Source organism: Miniopterus schreibersii (genome assembly GCF_964146895.1).
Source record: "Miniopterus schreibersii genome assembly, chromosome: 10".
In the NCBI taxonomy this organism is placed as follows: domain Eukaryota; kingdom Metazoa; phylum Chordata; class Mammalia; order Chiroptera; family Miniopteridae; genus Miniopterus; species Miniopterus schreibersii.
The window spans coordinates 30960893-30977602 of record NC_138110.1 but is presented as its reverse complement, the minus strand read 5'-3'; the positions used below and the strand labels follow the sequence as shown (position 1 = coordinate 30977602).

Genomic DNA, 16710 nt, shown 5'->3' with positions numbered 1-16710 from the left:
ATCCAGTCACATAATCCCAAACTGGAAGAAGCTGCATGGTTATTTTGTTAAGGCACCTCAGTGCAGAGAATCCCCCCCACACACACCAGAACATAAAGGAGAAACTAATTCATGTTTTTGTTATTGTTTAATAAATACAACATACATTTATTAGAGCCTGAAAAAGATGAGGCCTCGGGGCATGAGGGGACACATTCTTAACCTTACCACCTTCACACAATGATTGCAAAAACTTTTCATTTTTGTGTAAAGCTCTTATTGTCTGTATTTGCATTCAGTAATTTTTCGCATAAATCTTCTTAGCTTGTTGAATGTCGTTTCCCGTCTGACATGTTTCTAGCTTCGGCGTCTTTGCACACTCTTCTGCCCGGGATGTCTGTCCCGGGTCAATTTGAGTTCAGCCTTTGTCTTTTTTTTGTTGTTGTTGTTTAAAGTATTACAGATGTCCCTTTTTCTCCCCAATGCCCCGTTCCCCCCCCCCCGTTCCTTCCCCCTCCCCAGTCACACTCCCCACCATTGTCCATGTCCTTGGGTTGTGCATATATGTCTTATATCAGGTGTTAATTCCTCTGGGTCCTTGCTGCTCAAAGTGGGCTCCATGGACCAGTAGTATCAGCAGCACCTGGGAGCATCTTACAAATGCAGAAGCGCAGGCTCCACCCCGGGCATTCTCAGTCCGAACCTGTACTTTAATAAGATCCGCAGTTGTCCATTGTTATGAGTTAATGTTTGAGAAGCATTGTTCTGGAAAACCTTCACTGCCTCCCTGATCATTGCCTCCCTCACCTCCCACTGGCCCACCCGTCCAGTTAGGAGGCTCCCTGTGGTTAGGCTTTAATTCCCCACATGTGGGCCTCCCCAGGACATAAATTGGTTGGAGATGGGGATGGGCTCAGTCCTGGTTCCGTGCTTGGCCTGTTAAGAGTTGGCTTTTAGGAATTGTTTCATTTTCCGACACCACTGCTTTATAGATGAAGAGACACAGATGGCACTTTTGTTCCGTGCTGGGAAGAGAGGTCCTCAGGTAGGGCTCTCTTGGTCACTGGTTTGTGGTTCCCTTTTGTTGCAGATTTTACTACGGTAAACATACGGAGGACTGGGGGTAGGGGGTGCGGAATGCTTCTCTCTCTGCAAATAATTTCTGAAAGTCTGCTGCTGGAACTCTGTCCGTTTTGCTTAAAATGTTAATGTCTGTTAAACACCAGTATCCCTGGGAGGACTGCCCATTACACTCCGTGTGAAGGTTGAGCAGCTGGCAGGTTTTGGTGAGCGTTTGGGGAGACTCACAGAGATACTGGTTATCTGACGGAGAACATTAGTAGGTGCTAGGAAAAAGAAAGGGTTCACCTTTATTTTTGTGAACCTTTTATTAGTTGTGCTGCAAGACAACTTCTAATTCTGACAGACGTTACCATATTTTTTATCTTGAATCATGCCTTAGGTCAATTTTCCATTTAAAAAACAAATCACATTTCTGATCTATAAAATCTCAGAATGGGACTCCCCCCATCCAGATCCTGCCTTTCATCCAGACCTGCATTCAAAGCAAACCACTAATACCAGGGATTCCCCCCAGGTATTTGTTTTAAAATTGTAGCCAAAGTGCACTGGTGTTTGCGCTTATGTTTGCTTCTGTACTGATGTTTCTAAACTCACTTGAAAACTAAACAACGGCTGAACTCTGGGGATGTCTCTGTATTCAGGAACCACTTGGTCTTTTCATTGTGGAAGGAATATTTGGAATATTTTGTGAACTCGGGGATGGAGAAGCGGGTGGGCAAGCTGCCGGAGGGAGGCTCGGCGGGAGGCTGGGCCAGGGGCTGCTGTTTGGAAGCAGTGGGAGCTTGCTGGGGGCTTTGGAATCAGATTGTACCCAGAAACAAGACACTTCTGTCCTGCGGGCCTGTTGTTTGTCTTATGCGAAAGGGCCCAGAGGCTCCTGGTACTGCTTACCAGCAGCTCTCACAATGAGCCCCACAGACCACAAGGGGCATAATTATACTCGGGAACCTGTGGCTTTTCCCCTGCCGAGCCTCCGCTGGACCTGCCCATGGCCAAGCACAGGAACTCCAGACTCTGAGTTAGGGCTCTGATTAGTCGGGTTAGGTTAGGTTGTCTCTCTGCCCTGAACTGCTTATCTGAGTGTCTGTGATGATGCTCTTCGTGGTAATTTGCCCAGGCCTGGGACCTTGGGTGCGGTTCTGAATGTCAGTTGTCACCTTCAGAGTGCACCCTGTTGATTAGCCTGCCGCAGGTGAGCCTTGCGGGGCGGGCAGGACAGTTGCTGTGTCCTGTACGCTGAAGCCTAGATCCACTGAGGCCTGTTTGCCTGTGGGGCTTGTGGCCCCTCCCAGGGGAAAGAGGTTTTTTTAACAACATATAAGAGGCTCAGTGGTGTTCTAAGGGTTTCATGATTCAAGATAAAATCCGAAAGCCATATGCATTTTTTTGTTTTTCACATTCGGGGGGTTTGTTTTAAAACGTTCAGTACTTGCCGACCTTGGGCTTTGTTACAACTCTGCTAATTTTGTATGACTTTAGTTGAGAGACTTTTACACCTTTTGATTTATCTCTGGAAAACTATGCAAATGTTTGTTACTAATGATTATGAATAGAAGCTCTAGAGATTAAAAAATTAAAGGAGCCAGTTAAAATTATTCCAGATACAAGGAGTGAGAATAATGATGGTCGGCAACATCTGCCGAAATAGTCAAAAGAAAGCTAAGCCTGAGCTACAGCGAAGAATGGTTCTCTAAAGACCCCCTCGTTCAAACAGTGACCTCTCAGACTCTCAGCAAGTTAGGCGCATCCGTCTTCCTGTTCCTGGTATATTAACAATAAGTCGGTTGACACTGATTGTCCAGGGACCTGGTTCTCCTTCCAGTTCTGCTTAAAGTGCAGTTCAACACCCCTCGATTCACCTGCGGCCTCTAGACTCATTAGCAAAGGGGCATCTTATCCTTACCTAGCCTTTCCCCACAGGTGATCCCCCTACTCTGAAACATGGTGGTTAATCCATCTTTCTTAGAATAAAATAAAATAGAAAATGCCATGGGAACTATATTTTTTTCTTTGGAGAATCCATTAATTACTCGAAACATGAGGAAAATACAGTTTTGATAGTCCATTAGAATTATTTAGTTAAATTGGAGTAGTGATGAAATTCCCCTTAACACATGGAGAATGCCTTTGTAGCTCCACAGAATATGAAAGGAGTGTGATTTCCAGCAGAGCAGACACATTTTTTAAAAGCATTTACTCAGAAACCCTCCTGAGCTCACTTTTCCCAGTGAGGTTGTTAGCGTTGGGCCATCTCTCCATCAGTGTGCCTGGACTGAGGCATAAAGAGGAATCACATCCTGGTGGAGATAAGGGAAGACATGGGAAAAGCATAACCACTAACCAGTCTAGTGTGAGTTGGATTTTCCTGCCCCAAATATAGGCAAAGACAAGAAGGCCTGCATGCAGTGGTTTCCCGTAGCTACGCAGTTACCGGAGCATGCCAGGACGAGAAAACAGATTTAAAGCACAGGGATTGGACAATGGTTATCCATCTTTTGAGGGAGGTTGTAGCAACCCTCTGGCCACTGTCAGTCTTACTTATATCTCACATGTTACCCTTTCAACATTTTAAATATGTTACTGTGTCTCTTCTTTGGGTGGTCAAAGGAATAACAGACTATAAAGACAGGACAAATATAAAGCATGGTTGTCACTATGACTCAAACACTAAATTTGCACCCTGGACCCTGAAAGTGAATCTGATACCGTTCTGTCCATGTTACTTTCCTGGTTCATGAACATTCTGCTGCATTTCATTATCAATCACACTAATGAGGGAAGGGGCCATTCTCCTATTCCAACTACTTTATTTTCAAGGATAGCTGATTAAAAATGGATAAAAGCGTAAGTGAAAATAATTGTCAAAAACTTCTCAGAATTGTAATGTACCTGGTATTTCTCATGTATGTAGTTTGTCTCATGTTATTTTTTCTTTAGAATTTCACTTCTGTATGTTTTGCACTATGAGTGTTCTACTCCAGAATTGAAAGGGCAACCTAGGCCTACTTTGAGAAGTAGCAGATGGATAAAAGAGGATTCTAAGAAGGGAGGGTTAGGCTCCCTTTAAGTGAAAAGTACTAGATTTCTATTCTACTAAAGTTATCACATTAGATAGTTTCTGAGGGTTATTCTTTTATTTTTATAGAAGCCCAAGTCACAGAAGCCTAAGTTTATAATATACCTTTTCTTAATACATACCACCAAAATCCCATTATCTGCCTGCTAAAATTTTTCAAAAGCCCTTAAATATACAATATGGGTCATTTGGTAGTTTGCCTTTCTTAAGGAGAAGAATGTTTTGTACTCAATACCCGAGATTCAGTGCTATTTGATCCCCTTTACTTGCCAGGTACTCTCATTTGACTTTGGTTTCCCTGGTGTGTGCTCAGCTCAGTGCTTCCCGACAGTCATGCCCCTAGTCACCTTCCCCCACCCTCCAGGGGAGTTGAACTGGGCAGGCTGTTGCCCCCACCCCCCTGCCCCTGGGAAGGCCCTGAGCCCAACCCGAGACCACTAATTGAGGAGGTGCTGGTGGAGGCGGGGCTCTCTGGAAGGCTGTTATGGAGTAGGATCAGTCTAAGGATTAATAGCCTGTGACCTTCTGTTAATGCTTACAAGCTGCTTTATTCCTAGAAAGCTGTGGGCCTCCCACACTAAAGAATGTGATATATAACTGGAGTGATTTGATATCTCTAAATAGCCAGGGTGCGTTTGGAATTTAGGATGCAGTTCATTCTGAAAATCCAAAGATAGCTTAGTCAACTCCTGAGAGGAAAAACTGGGTTCGGGTCCCAAGGGTGTTCTCTTGGGAAAGCTGGGCGCAGCTGGGGAGGCTGTAATTCCTGTCTCTCTGTGAGGAGAGTGCTTTAACCTTGCATTGATCGGAGGCCACACTGGCGGGATATGGAGCACTAAAGAAAGAGAGAGCTCTTAACTTTTCAATGGCATGGCATGACATGATCGGAAATACTTCTACAACCCTTTTTTTCATTCTGATATATGTCTTATGCGCTGTGGCTTTATGGTCATGTAAGAAAGCAGTCTTTTGGGGGGGGGGGGCACGGGAGGCAGCTAGAATTGTGAGTTTGTTTTAAAAAAGAGGATTTGCAATTTCTAGGCGATGAGAAACAATGCACTTTTGTAGAAACAGAGAATGCGCTTTGTTAAAGGCTTTGACCATGTCATGACTCTTATCCTAACAGAGATATTTGGTCTTTTCAATGAAAACAAAGCCAACAAGCCCGGAGAAAGCATTTGGCTGACAGCTGTTTGTTTCTGAGTAGCTGGCTAGTGCTCAGAATGAGAAGAGTAAACGTCAACATGGTCTCTCCTAGCGTGGAGGCCTCTGCAAGCTCCCCTTTACGTGGGGTGATTAAGGTGATCCCTTACTTACTGTGTGGCCCAGGTTAGAATAGGGAACACCTGCCTTGTCACCCACGAAAACCACCAAGGATGAAATTCTATTCCTTTGCAAATAATAAGATGTGTGAATTTTGGAGATTCTTAGATTGCATAAACTGGAAGGTATGAGAGGTTATTTCCAAAATGCAGAGTTACCATACTGCTATTTAGAAGTCATTTCTGGTTTTGAGTCTGTATATTTGTATCAATATTTTGAATATTAATGAAGGGTTGGGAAGGGCAGGAGAAGGGATAACACAAAGTTCCAAGACAGGCAAGCTTGACCATCGGAATGTTGGCAGTGGTTTCCGAATGCTAAAATAGTAGGTGAGTTGTTTTTTTCTTGAATCTGTGCAAAGTGGAGCAAATTCCTGGTCCCATCTTACCCACGGCTTTGGGGCTTTTGTTCTTCTCTTAAAAAGTAAGAAAATAAAAGAAGGGGGTTATCATGTTCAATTCTAGTTGCTGTCTGATCTCCTTAACTAATTTTTTAGTTAAAAAATTAAACTTTTTATTGTGAGACAATTGTACATTAACATGTAGTTGCAAGAAACAATCCAGAGAGATGTCACGTACCCTTCACTCAGTTCCCCCCCAGTGGTAACATCTTGGAAGTCTATACTGCAATGACACCACCAGGAATTGCCATCAATACATGTGCAACATACAGAACATTTTCATCAACACAGGGATCCCTCACGTTGCCCTTCATGACCATACCCTCTTCCCTCCAGCCCTCACTCCCTCCTTAACCCTTGTCAACCACTAATCTGTTCCATTTCTATAGATTGCTCATTTCAAGAATGTTAAATAAATAGAATCACACAATTTATAACCTATGGGATTGGTTTTTTTCATTCTGCATTATTCTCTGGAAATTCACTCAGGTTTTTGTAAATATCAGTAGTTGGTTTCTTTTTATTGCTGAGTAATATTCCATGGTATGGATGTACCAAAGTTTGTTTAACCATTAATCTGTCAAAGGATATCTGAGTTGTCTCCAGTTTTTTACCACTATGAATAAATCTGCTATAAACATACATTTTAACTTCTCTGGGGAAAATCCCTAGGAGTATCACTGGTGTGTGGTAAGGAAGTTGCATGTTTAGTTTTTTGTGTGTTTTTTAAATGTCAAATGTTTTCCAGAGGAGCTGAACCAATGTACATTCTTACAAGCAATATATGAATAATCTAATTTCTTCCCATCCTTATCAGTATGTCATATAGTCACTGTTTATTTTAGCCATTCTGATACGTAGATGGTGATATCTCATTATGATTTTTAATTTTCTCTTAACCAGTGGCTAGTAATGTTGAGTATCATCAGTGCATATGCTTATTGGCTATCCGTATAGTCTCCTCAGTTAAATGTCTATTCATATATTTTGCCCATTTTCCAATTGTTTGGTTTTTTACTGTTGAGTTTTGAAAGTTCTTAATTCTAGACATTAGTGCTTTGTCAGATATGTGGTTTGCAAATATTTTCTCCTAATTTATGCTTTATACTTACATTTACTTCACCTGGGCAAAAGTTCTAAATTTTGATGTAGTCCACTTTATCAATTTTCCCTTTTATGGATTGTGTTTTGCGGGTCAAGGCTAAGAACTCTGCCAGGCCCTGGGTTCCAAAGATTTTCTTTTTTTTTTTCCTAAAAGTTTCATAGTTCTTATATTTTACATTAATGTAGTGATCCATTTTCAGTTAAATTTATATAAAGTGTGAAACTCATACACAATAACTGCTCTACACCGGCCAAACACCACAGAAAAACTGTCACCTCCCCTGCCACCCTCACTGGAGGGGACCCTAGACCTCCACTCTAGAAGGACATTGTCTTATTGAGCACCTACTATACCCCCGAGCCATAGCTCTCTGGGTGTTTCAAATCAATGACAAGGTCCTCGCTTTCTGGGTAGCATGGTGTGGATGAGAGAGAGCTGATATGACAATCAGTCAGACTCAGAACCTAGCTGCGTGATGTTGGACAAACTGCTCCACTATTCTGAGCCTCAGTTCTTTTATTTGTAATAAGATGGCTTTGAGGATTAAATTAGATAAAATATGTAAAATGACTTGTGCAGGGATGTTCAATAAATGATCTCATTCTTCTCCAAACAGATCCATTGCAGCTGTTGAAAAATTAGCAACGGGTTGTTGTCAGAGAGCAGAAAAAGGCCAATTGTGTACAGCTAGTCCTGAATTTTCTAAGGGCTAATTATCTGGTTATAGATAAACTGTAGACCATATGCTCGTGCTTCCCAGCTTGGTGGCCAGTGCTTTAACTGGTACCCAGCAGCTATGGTACTAGGCAAAGAGGGCAAATGAAAATTTTATTCTGATTCAGTTAATATTTCTGGAAGATTGGAAGGCTTAGGAAAAGAAATTGGCATAGATGGGAACAGATTTTCTTTAAACCTGATTTTTTAGTTTAATTGACTTTCATTAAAGTATGAAAAAAATGTGAAATACTCATAAAATTAAATTCTGCTATAAATATAACACACAAATTCTACCTGTTCTATCTGAAGGAGAAAAATGTCAGGTTGCCAGAGTGTAGTTCTTGAAACCATTCATGTTAAAATTTTTTTAAAAAATGTATCTTTATTGATTTCAGAGAGAGGAAAAGAGGGAGAGAGAGAGAGAGAAACATACATGATGGGAAAGTCATTGATCAAGCCCGCAACCTGGGCATGTGCCCTGACCGGGAATTGAACCCCGATCGCCTGGATCCCAGGTCAATGCTCAGACGCAGAGCCACGCCCGGCCGGGCATCATGTTAAATTTTTAAAGTAGCCAAATTTTACAAATTCCTTTTGAGCTCCCTTATCGACTAATGTAACACTGAAAATTCAGCTGTTGCCCTAGCCAGTTTAGTTCAGTGGTTAGAGCCTCGGACTGAAGGGTCCTGGGTTCGATCCCAGCCAAGGGCGCGTACCTTGGTTGCTGCAGGCTTGATCCATGGCCCCAGTCAGGGCACGTGCAGGAGGCAACCAGTTGATGTCTCACACATTGGTGTTTCTCTCTCTCCCTTAAACTCTCTCTGAAAAGCAATGGGGAAAATATCCTCAGGTGAGGATTTAAAAAAAAAAAGAAAGAAAATGTAGCTATCACCTTTACTTTTACTCTCTCAGCACTTAGCACTTTATTTGCATTCTTTTACCATCTCCTCTTTCCCCATCAGAAAAGTATAAAACGCCTCCCTCCTCCCATTCTTAAAATCCTTCTCCGAGCGACATCTCCAGAACTATGTCTGGAATTGATCACACTGTGTTGGATCTGGCACAACATTTATTGTTATACAGTTGATTTTAAACTAAGCACCCCTTTCTAAGGCCTTTCTGAAATGGCCAGATGTGAAAAGCACAGAAGAGCAATGGGCAAGGGAAGGGCTTGGTGGAAGGTGGAGCGGGCTCTTATCTAACTTGTTTCTTGGGGTGGTAGGAGGGCCACCAAGGATCATACATGTATGCACCTTAGGTCTTTTTTAGCAGCCTCTGCCTGAGTCCCCCCAGTTTTCACCCACCCCAACCCCAATACTGGACCCTCAACTTGGGCACACTTCTCAGCCTCTAGAATTGGATCTGCCCTTCATCAGTTTATTGTCTTATCCTTTAGCCACAGCATGTTGTAAAGAGAAATAGTTAATTCACACAAAGTAAATTATTACCTATGGGTGTATATATTTTGAAGTTTGATCCTGGCATTGTTTCTAATGCTTATCCTGTTTAAATTAAACACAAATCTTTTGACTAAAAGACTAAGCAAGCCTGTGTTGATAGTAGATATAAAACCTGCAAATTACCTAAGTTTGAGAAAGTCGATATTTTAATTGATGTTGACATGTGATACCCCATGGGAGGGACTGCTTCCTGGGGTTATCTGCTAACACATGATTCTCATCACATCAGACAGTGGGGGGGGGGGTGTAAAAATTCTCTTCATAGACCTGATATTATACTAAATATTCACAAACTATAATAAATCGACCTAAGGATAGATCTAATAGCATAGGTTGAGAGCCCTGTTGTTTGGCTTAATCTCTCTTATGGTAAAATCAACTGAATTTGGATATTTTGTGTATGTGTTTTCTTTAATTTCCTTTTGTATTGTTGGCCACACCCAGTGAACTAAATTATAACTCTTTGCTCCTATGTCTTCATCATATTAAAAGCTTGTTCCTAATTTTTTTTTTTTTTCATTTTTACTATCCCAGCATCCCATCTCCCAGAGGAACAGTTCATCTCGACAGCCAGGGAGAGAGCCTGGATGCTCAAGGTAAGGTTTAAATATAAATTATGTTGTGTGACTTACAGATTAAATTGTTTACAGATTACACTGGCGTATTATTAATGCCTTTGTAACATATTTATTCTCAAAATTGCATTATGCAACTAAAGCAAATATTTGAGTAAACACGCTTTGTTAAAACATTATTTCTCAAACTATATTCCGTTTCCCACAGGTACTGAGGGCTAATTAACTGCTATCAGCAATTCCTCTAAAAATGGTCGAGCCAATTAAAGTTTACTCTTAGAGATCTAATTGATGATAAGTGGAGGAAAAGACTATCAAGATATAGTCAAATGACCTCATGACATTTCTAATCGTAAGGGATTATTTGATCTTGTTAAAAACAAGGCAACTGCTCTGTTGACTTTACAGTAGAGAGAGATGGGTACCTTGAAAAGGAGATGAAGACCTGCGATGCCTCATTTTTTCAGTTTGGGATTTGTGTTTAAGGCACAATCATTTGACCTTCAGTTATTTCCCACTGGTGCTCTGAGTCTCAAGGTTCATCTCAGGAGCTCCCTAGAACAAAGGAACAATTAACTAAAATTCCACCAGATGGCAATATTTGGAAAGCCATCCACAGAGGTTTCAAAGCTATGAGCCATTATTGTTCAGAGAATAGTCTCACAAAGTATAATGCCCCAGATTTCATCAAAGGTGTTCCAAACATCTTCTGTTTTACTTCTTTTTTTCCCCAGAGCAGCAAAACATTTTACTGGGCGTAAAAATGGAGGGTGGGGTGTATGTGGTGTTTTCATTCTGGAATGATAAAGTTAAAACTCCACTCTGAGATAATTCTTCAAGATTTCCTTCTCTTTTAAGGCTGAATAATACTTCATTACATATATGAAATGAAGTATTGGTGAGTAGTAAAAGCTCAGATCAATGGATGACATACCATATTTGTTGGGGTTTTCTTATGATAAACACTATGGTTGATGGTCATTTTTAAATACATTATTTTAGAAGAGAAATCTAAAATTCTCCTAAAGAAGAGTAGAATGTTAAGGAGTTGCCTAGATATTAAACCAGGTGAAATAGGCAGGTACAAAATTATTTGTATTAAATTGAAATAATTTATTTAAATAGGACAAGTTAATTTTTCCCCTTCGTTCTAATGAAAGTGGAAACACCGTCGCCCGACAGGTGTCCAAACAGCTGGACTCTTCAAGGACCTGAGCCGGCCCCAGGGCAGAGCTGGGACAGAGGGAAGTGGAGGGACGTGAGGGCAGTGAAGTAGGAGGAACCAAGAAGAGGAGTCTCCTAAGCTTTCTTTCACATAAAAACAGATGTTGAGTGCCCTTTGAAGCCTGCTCCGTGCCACCGGCCCTTCTAGTGGGGTCCCCTATGTCTGGTGTGTGGGACAGTCCTGGTTTTCTTCTGTTGTGCTGGAGTATGGTCTATTTAGCACCCCCTCCACCCTCAAAAGTATCTTAGTTTGGAGGATACATTATATGACCGCCCTATCTTCCAGGTTGGCATGTTTGAAGAGAAAGTAGTAGGAAAAGGTGGCCCAATACTTAAATTGGATATGTGTTTATCAACATCTTTATGTATCTGGGGCTACAGGACAAATACTTTTTCTGTACAGAGCCACAGTAAATATTTTCTGCTCTGTGAGCCATGCAGTCTCTGGCACTACTGCTCAACTCCTTGTAGTGTGGAAACAGCCACAGACAATACGTAAGTCAGTGGGCTCGGCTGTGTTCCAATAAAACTTTATTTGCTAAAACAGGCCACAGTTTACAGACCCTTGTGAGATAACAGATGAAAGGGGAGAGGAAATGGTAGACAACCAAGATAGCCATTCTTAATTCCTCTCCTCTGCATTTCCCTTCTGGGTTGCCGCCTCTTTATTTAACCCTCTCAGGAATTAGTGTTAATGGTTCGAGCGAGTCATCTCACCCTCAGTTGTCTGGGGTCCTGAGGTTCCTTCGCTGGGCCTAGCTGCTTCCCATTCAAACCTGTGTCTGCACCGTGTACAACATGCCTCTGCTCTATGCTCATGGCACAGAACAGCATCCCCATTCAGGTACCCCCTGAATCCGAGAATTAAGTACTGGAGTAAAAACTGTTTAGTAGATAACTTAATTTTATGCTTTGGTCCACACTAGATAACTGTCTGTAGGAAACAGAGCCACATTAAAGAAAGGTTAATGTTGACTGTACCAAAGTTTTTATATAAAAACAATACATTTAAAGGAAACTTTGGAAAAAAGATCACCTGTAACACCATCCCTAAGAACTGTTTTTCTATTTTTGCATGTTTGCTTTTTCCATTAGTATTCCTATTTTTCTACACTGGATATCATAATGCATGTGAACTTTGTATTTTACTTAGCAATACTAACAAGCATCTCATGCGTCCTCGGAACTATCACTAGAATAGTGGAATGGCATTATATCAATGTGCCTAATACATCCCAATTTTTCACTTAACAATGCTATACTAATTTTTCTGTAGACATTGTTGTTGATTTGATTCCACTGGTTTGGTTCCGTTTACCTTTGGGATTTTGTTTTGATTTTTTAGGTTTTGGTTTTGTTCATCTATTTCCTTAGGACAAAGTCCCAGATATGGGATTATTATTAAAGGATATAATCATTTTTATGATCTTTAATCTAGTCACCGTATTTTTTCCCCAAAAGGTTTGGAGTACTTTACAAACACTTGCAGTTTGAGGGTACTGGTCTCACCACTACTTTATCAGCAACAGTATTTATTTCAGTAATACTTATTGAATGTCTTTATGTAAAGAACTGTGCTAATTGCTTTGGTATATATATAAATGAATAATATGCTCATTCCACAAACATTGAGCGAGAGCCTACTATGAACTAGGTATCGTAGGGTTTCAATGGTGGGGTTTCAGTGGTGAGCAAGAGATAGCTCCTTGTCTCAGAGAATTTGACCTTATTGGGGAATGAAGATATACACAGAAATATCTGGAAAATCAGACGCACCACAGGAGAAATACAGGTAAAATATTGTTGGAGCTGGGGATGGGAGAGGGAGGTAGAGATGGCATCTGAGCTGAGTTTTGAAAGTAAATTGGATTGAGATACTCAGAGGTAACGAAGTTTTCCATTTATTCCATAAACATTTGTTAATTGCCAAATACTAAAAGCTAGGGATAGGAAGGTGAAGACGGAGTTCTTAGAGCTTATTCTCTAGTGAAGGAGAGAGCCTTTTAAAAAATCATCATAGGTGTGATAAGTAGGTTGGCCCGTCTGGCAGAGGATACATGGATGTAGGATGAAATGGGGTGTCCTTTGATGAGAGCTTTTTCGTCACTCCTCTTTTGGCACAGTCTTCATCAATTATTGTCAGAGTCTGCAGGAAATCTGCTTCTGGAAGACTGAAGGTCCTTCTTGTTGGACTGACCTGACCAACATTTCCATTAAAATTTTACAGTTAGTCCCCACAGTAAGTCATTTACTGAGGACGCACAGCAGAGCCTAGAGCCAGAATCAGCAAGGCCTCTCTCCTGCCCCTTGCCCACTGAAGACGAAAGCAAAGCACTAAGAATTACAGGGTTGCCTTTGTGTTTTGGTTTGGAAACAGCTGAAAGGAACCTGAATAATAATCTAATCCAACTCACTCATTTTATGGATGAACATTCTTGGGTGACTAGGGTTGAGTGACTAGCCTGTCATCAGACATTTGGTGACAAAGCCATGGCACCAGAGCCTGGCGTCTGACTCTCACAGGCTTGGTCTATACTTACTGCGTCATCTTTACTAGAGGGGCAGTAACTAAAAAGAGAATTAGCATAAGCATTCCTTGTGCGTATAAAAATGATAATATGTATTTACCCATCTTAGGTCATAGCAAAAAACTTCTAAATTAAAATTTTTTAATTAAAATTTTAAATAGTAATGAGTAGGTGAGTGGAAAGAGAGGGAAACTTGGAACATACTCCTACATCTGTCACTTACCTCCTTGAGGATCTGGGTACATAACTTGACCTCGCCGAGTTTTTCCCTCTTGAGTTTGTTGTCAGAATAATTTAAGGTTCATCATGGGCACTCAGCAAATATTTATTTCTCCTTCCCTCCTTGAGCTACTGGTGCTTCCCAGATTTCCTTTTGTTTATTAATGAGGTTACCTTCTAAGACTCATGAGAATTAAATGATGAAATGAGAGTACCTTTTTAAAAATATTTTTTATTGATTTCAGAGAGAGGAAGGGAGAGGGAGAGAGAAATCGAAACATTGATGAGAGAGAAACATGGATCAGCTGCCTCCTGCACGCCCCCTACTGGGGACCAAGCCGCAACCCGGGCCTGTGCCCTGACCGGGAATCACACCGTGACCTGGTTCATGGGCCGATGCTCAATCAACTGAGCCACGCTGGCTGGGCGGAGAGTACCTTTTTAAAAGTATCTGGTACAGAGCTTCATGTCCTTGTATCTGAATTTCACTTAACTATGCTTAAGTAGAGATTTAGAGGTTTTTATTCATGGTTCTTATTTTCTTCAGTAGCTTATTGTATATGATTTGTGGGCATGTTGGTAAGACTTAAGAATTCATTTACTTTTTTCTGTGACTTACTTTAAAATGACTTGTCAAATATAGAGAGATGATGAAGAAAATATGACTAAGTGTTAACAATTACTGAATATAGCTGGTGGAATGAGTGTACATTATACTATTATAAGTTTTTTCCTACTTTTCTGGGTGTTTGAAATGCCCTAGGACAAACTTTTTTTTGTTAAGAATTATGTATTAAATATAAAGCCTCTACCATGGCCCCATCACTGTGCAAGGTGCAGAGGATACATTTTGAGCAAGAAAGTCAAGGTCTCAGCCCAAGGTCTCCTACAGGAGATTTCTGCCTTTTACATAGAGTCCTAGAATCAGGTTAAGTATTTTCATTTCAGCTAGCAAACATGTCACTGAGGTTCACATATCTTATCAAAGTTTTCTCTCCAAGTGGGCTATGGTATGTGAAAAGAATGCTATTGATGTCTCATAGGCCAGTGCCTGGAATGCTTGTGTGTATTGAGGCTCCCTAATCAAGAAATGTGTTTCTACTCCCCTTTACTCTCTGAGTTTAGTTTTCCGGTCTGAAGGTCATTAAAAATAAAAGAATTAATGAACAAAGATGATGGGCACTAACCCTATGACATTTCTTATTCCCACTGATAGCCCCAGAAGTTGAGAGCAGACTCCTAAATGTTTTGGATTGATGAGAATGTTCTGTATCTATGCCATCATATTTGGTAGCCACTAGCCACATGTGCACATTGAGTATTTGAATTGTCTATGTGATTGAGGAACATTTTTTATGCATTTTAAATTTTATTTAATTTTAATTTTAATTAATTCAGTGTCCAGTGGCTACTGTATTGAAGTCAGATTAGACAGAAGTGAAACTTTAAGTACAACTTACAAATAGAGCCACCCCAGGAAACTCACTCCGGTCTTTGATGTGCACACAAGTCTGGCCTGGCCTCAGGTCCCTGTGAGGATAATTATGGGGGAGGGAACAAGATCTGAAAACAGCCTGCAGCCAAGGTGGATTTGAGTTCATTTCTATATAAACTGTCTCCAGTACTGAGCACCAGAGTCCTCTGTACAAAGGGGGGGGAAATGTGAGACAGAGAACAAACTTTACTTAATGCCTACTGGGTACAAGTACTCGGCAACTTCATATACATTGTCTCAATCTTTCTATGTCCTATCTGAAACTTGCTCATGCTTTTTGTGAAACTTGCTTATGCTTTTTGTAGATAAGGAAACTGAGTTTCAGAGGGATTACTAATTTGTTCAAGGCACATAGCTAGTAAGTGGTAGAGGCAAGATTAGAACCCAAGCAGGTGTGAATCCAAAGTTATTTCCACAAGCAGCACTCACACCCAGATACGCATGTTTGGAACTACCCATGAAGCAGGAAAGCTTCGGGTAGGATTGCAGGTAGAGTGGAGGTTATGGAAGGCAAATGACTTAAGAGAGAGAGAGAGAGAGAGTTTAATCCTGGTTATCTCAGAAGTTGTACCTGTATCCCTCCGCTCCTCCCTTGCCTTCCTGTCCTCCCTAGCCTCAAAGCACTTCAGTCATGTTGATTATAGATTACCCCTTCATGGAATTACAACTATTAGTGTCATAGATGTACAATTGCTCATTTGGATTAAAATTACTCAAGAAACAAAGACATATCTCAGCATCCTAGTTACCATTGAGGTAAAAGTCTCAAGCCACTTGGTACTTACCTATACTTATGTTGTATAAGAAATATATTAGATTACTTACAATTATTTAAGTAAACATCTCCCGGAGTCCAGCTGCTGCTTGCGTTCCTTCTCAAATGTCTCTCACGTGTATATTTTCTTCTACTTCTGTAGTAGTTCCAAAATTTCCATCATTGAAAATGATAGTGGAAATCATAAAAAGCAAATCACCTATAATCCTGCCCTAACAAATGATTTGGTTTTGTTCCCTTCTAGTCCTTTCTCACAGTTTTACATAGTTGTAACCTACCTTGCACGTATTTCACTATGCTGCTTTTTAACTTTGTCCAGCAGTTTTCCACGCTGCCACACGGTTCATGATTGTAGTGTTAAAGTCTGTAGAATAGTCTATAGAGTTGACATATTATTATTGCCATTGCTTGATGTATGGAGTCGTTTTCAAAGCTAACTTGGGTAGGCTTTAAACTAATAGGTCATAACTGGTTAAACAATACCCCTGACTGGCAGCCTCACACCTGGGTTCCCACATCCCCTGTGAATACAGCTGTTACACTATGAAATGCCAGATTGGATATTACCTTAGGTTTAATTTTTTTCACATATGTAATTTTTAACTTCCAAAACATAATATTTGATGATGCATTTTAACTGTCACCCTCCCCCACACTTTAGACACTCAATATGTGCTTCTGTACACATTCTGTATAAGTCTATTAAACTTGCTTGGCGTCAGGGTGCTCAGTGACTCGTGCTGCGTGTGAC

At 40.8% G+C, this 16710-nt stretch overlaps 1 protein-coding gene across 2 annotated transcripts in view; it reads left to right on the top strand.

Moving 5' to 3' along the window:
* MAPRE2 (microtubule associated protein RP/EB family member 2) overlaps positions 1 to 16710 on the top strand; it is a 129194-nt gene that overhangs the window by 9895 nt on the left and 102589 nt on the right. For both annotated transcript variants that reach the window (XM_081149611.1, XM_081149610.1), the window contains one exon: positions 9678 to 9739. Coding sequence is in view for 1 of the 2 variants with exons in the window: in XM_081149610.1 (XP_081005736.1) it covers positions 9678 to 9739 (62 nt within the window). In the remaining variant the exon portion in view is untranslated. The remainder of the gene's footprint in view (positions 1 to 9677; positions 9740 to 16710) is intronic.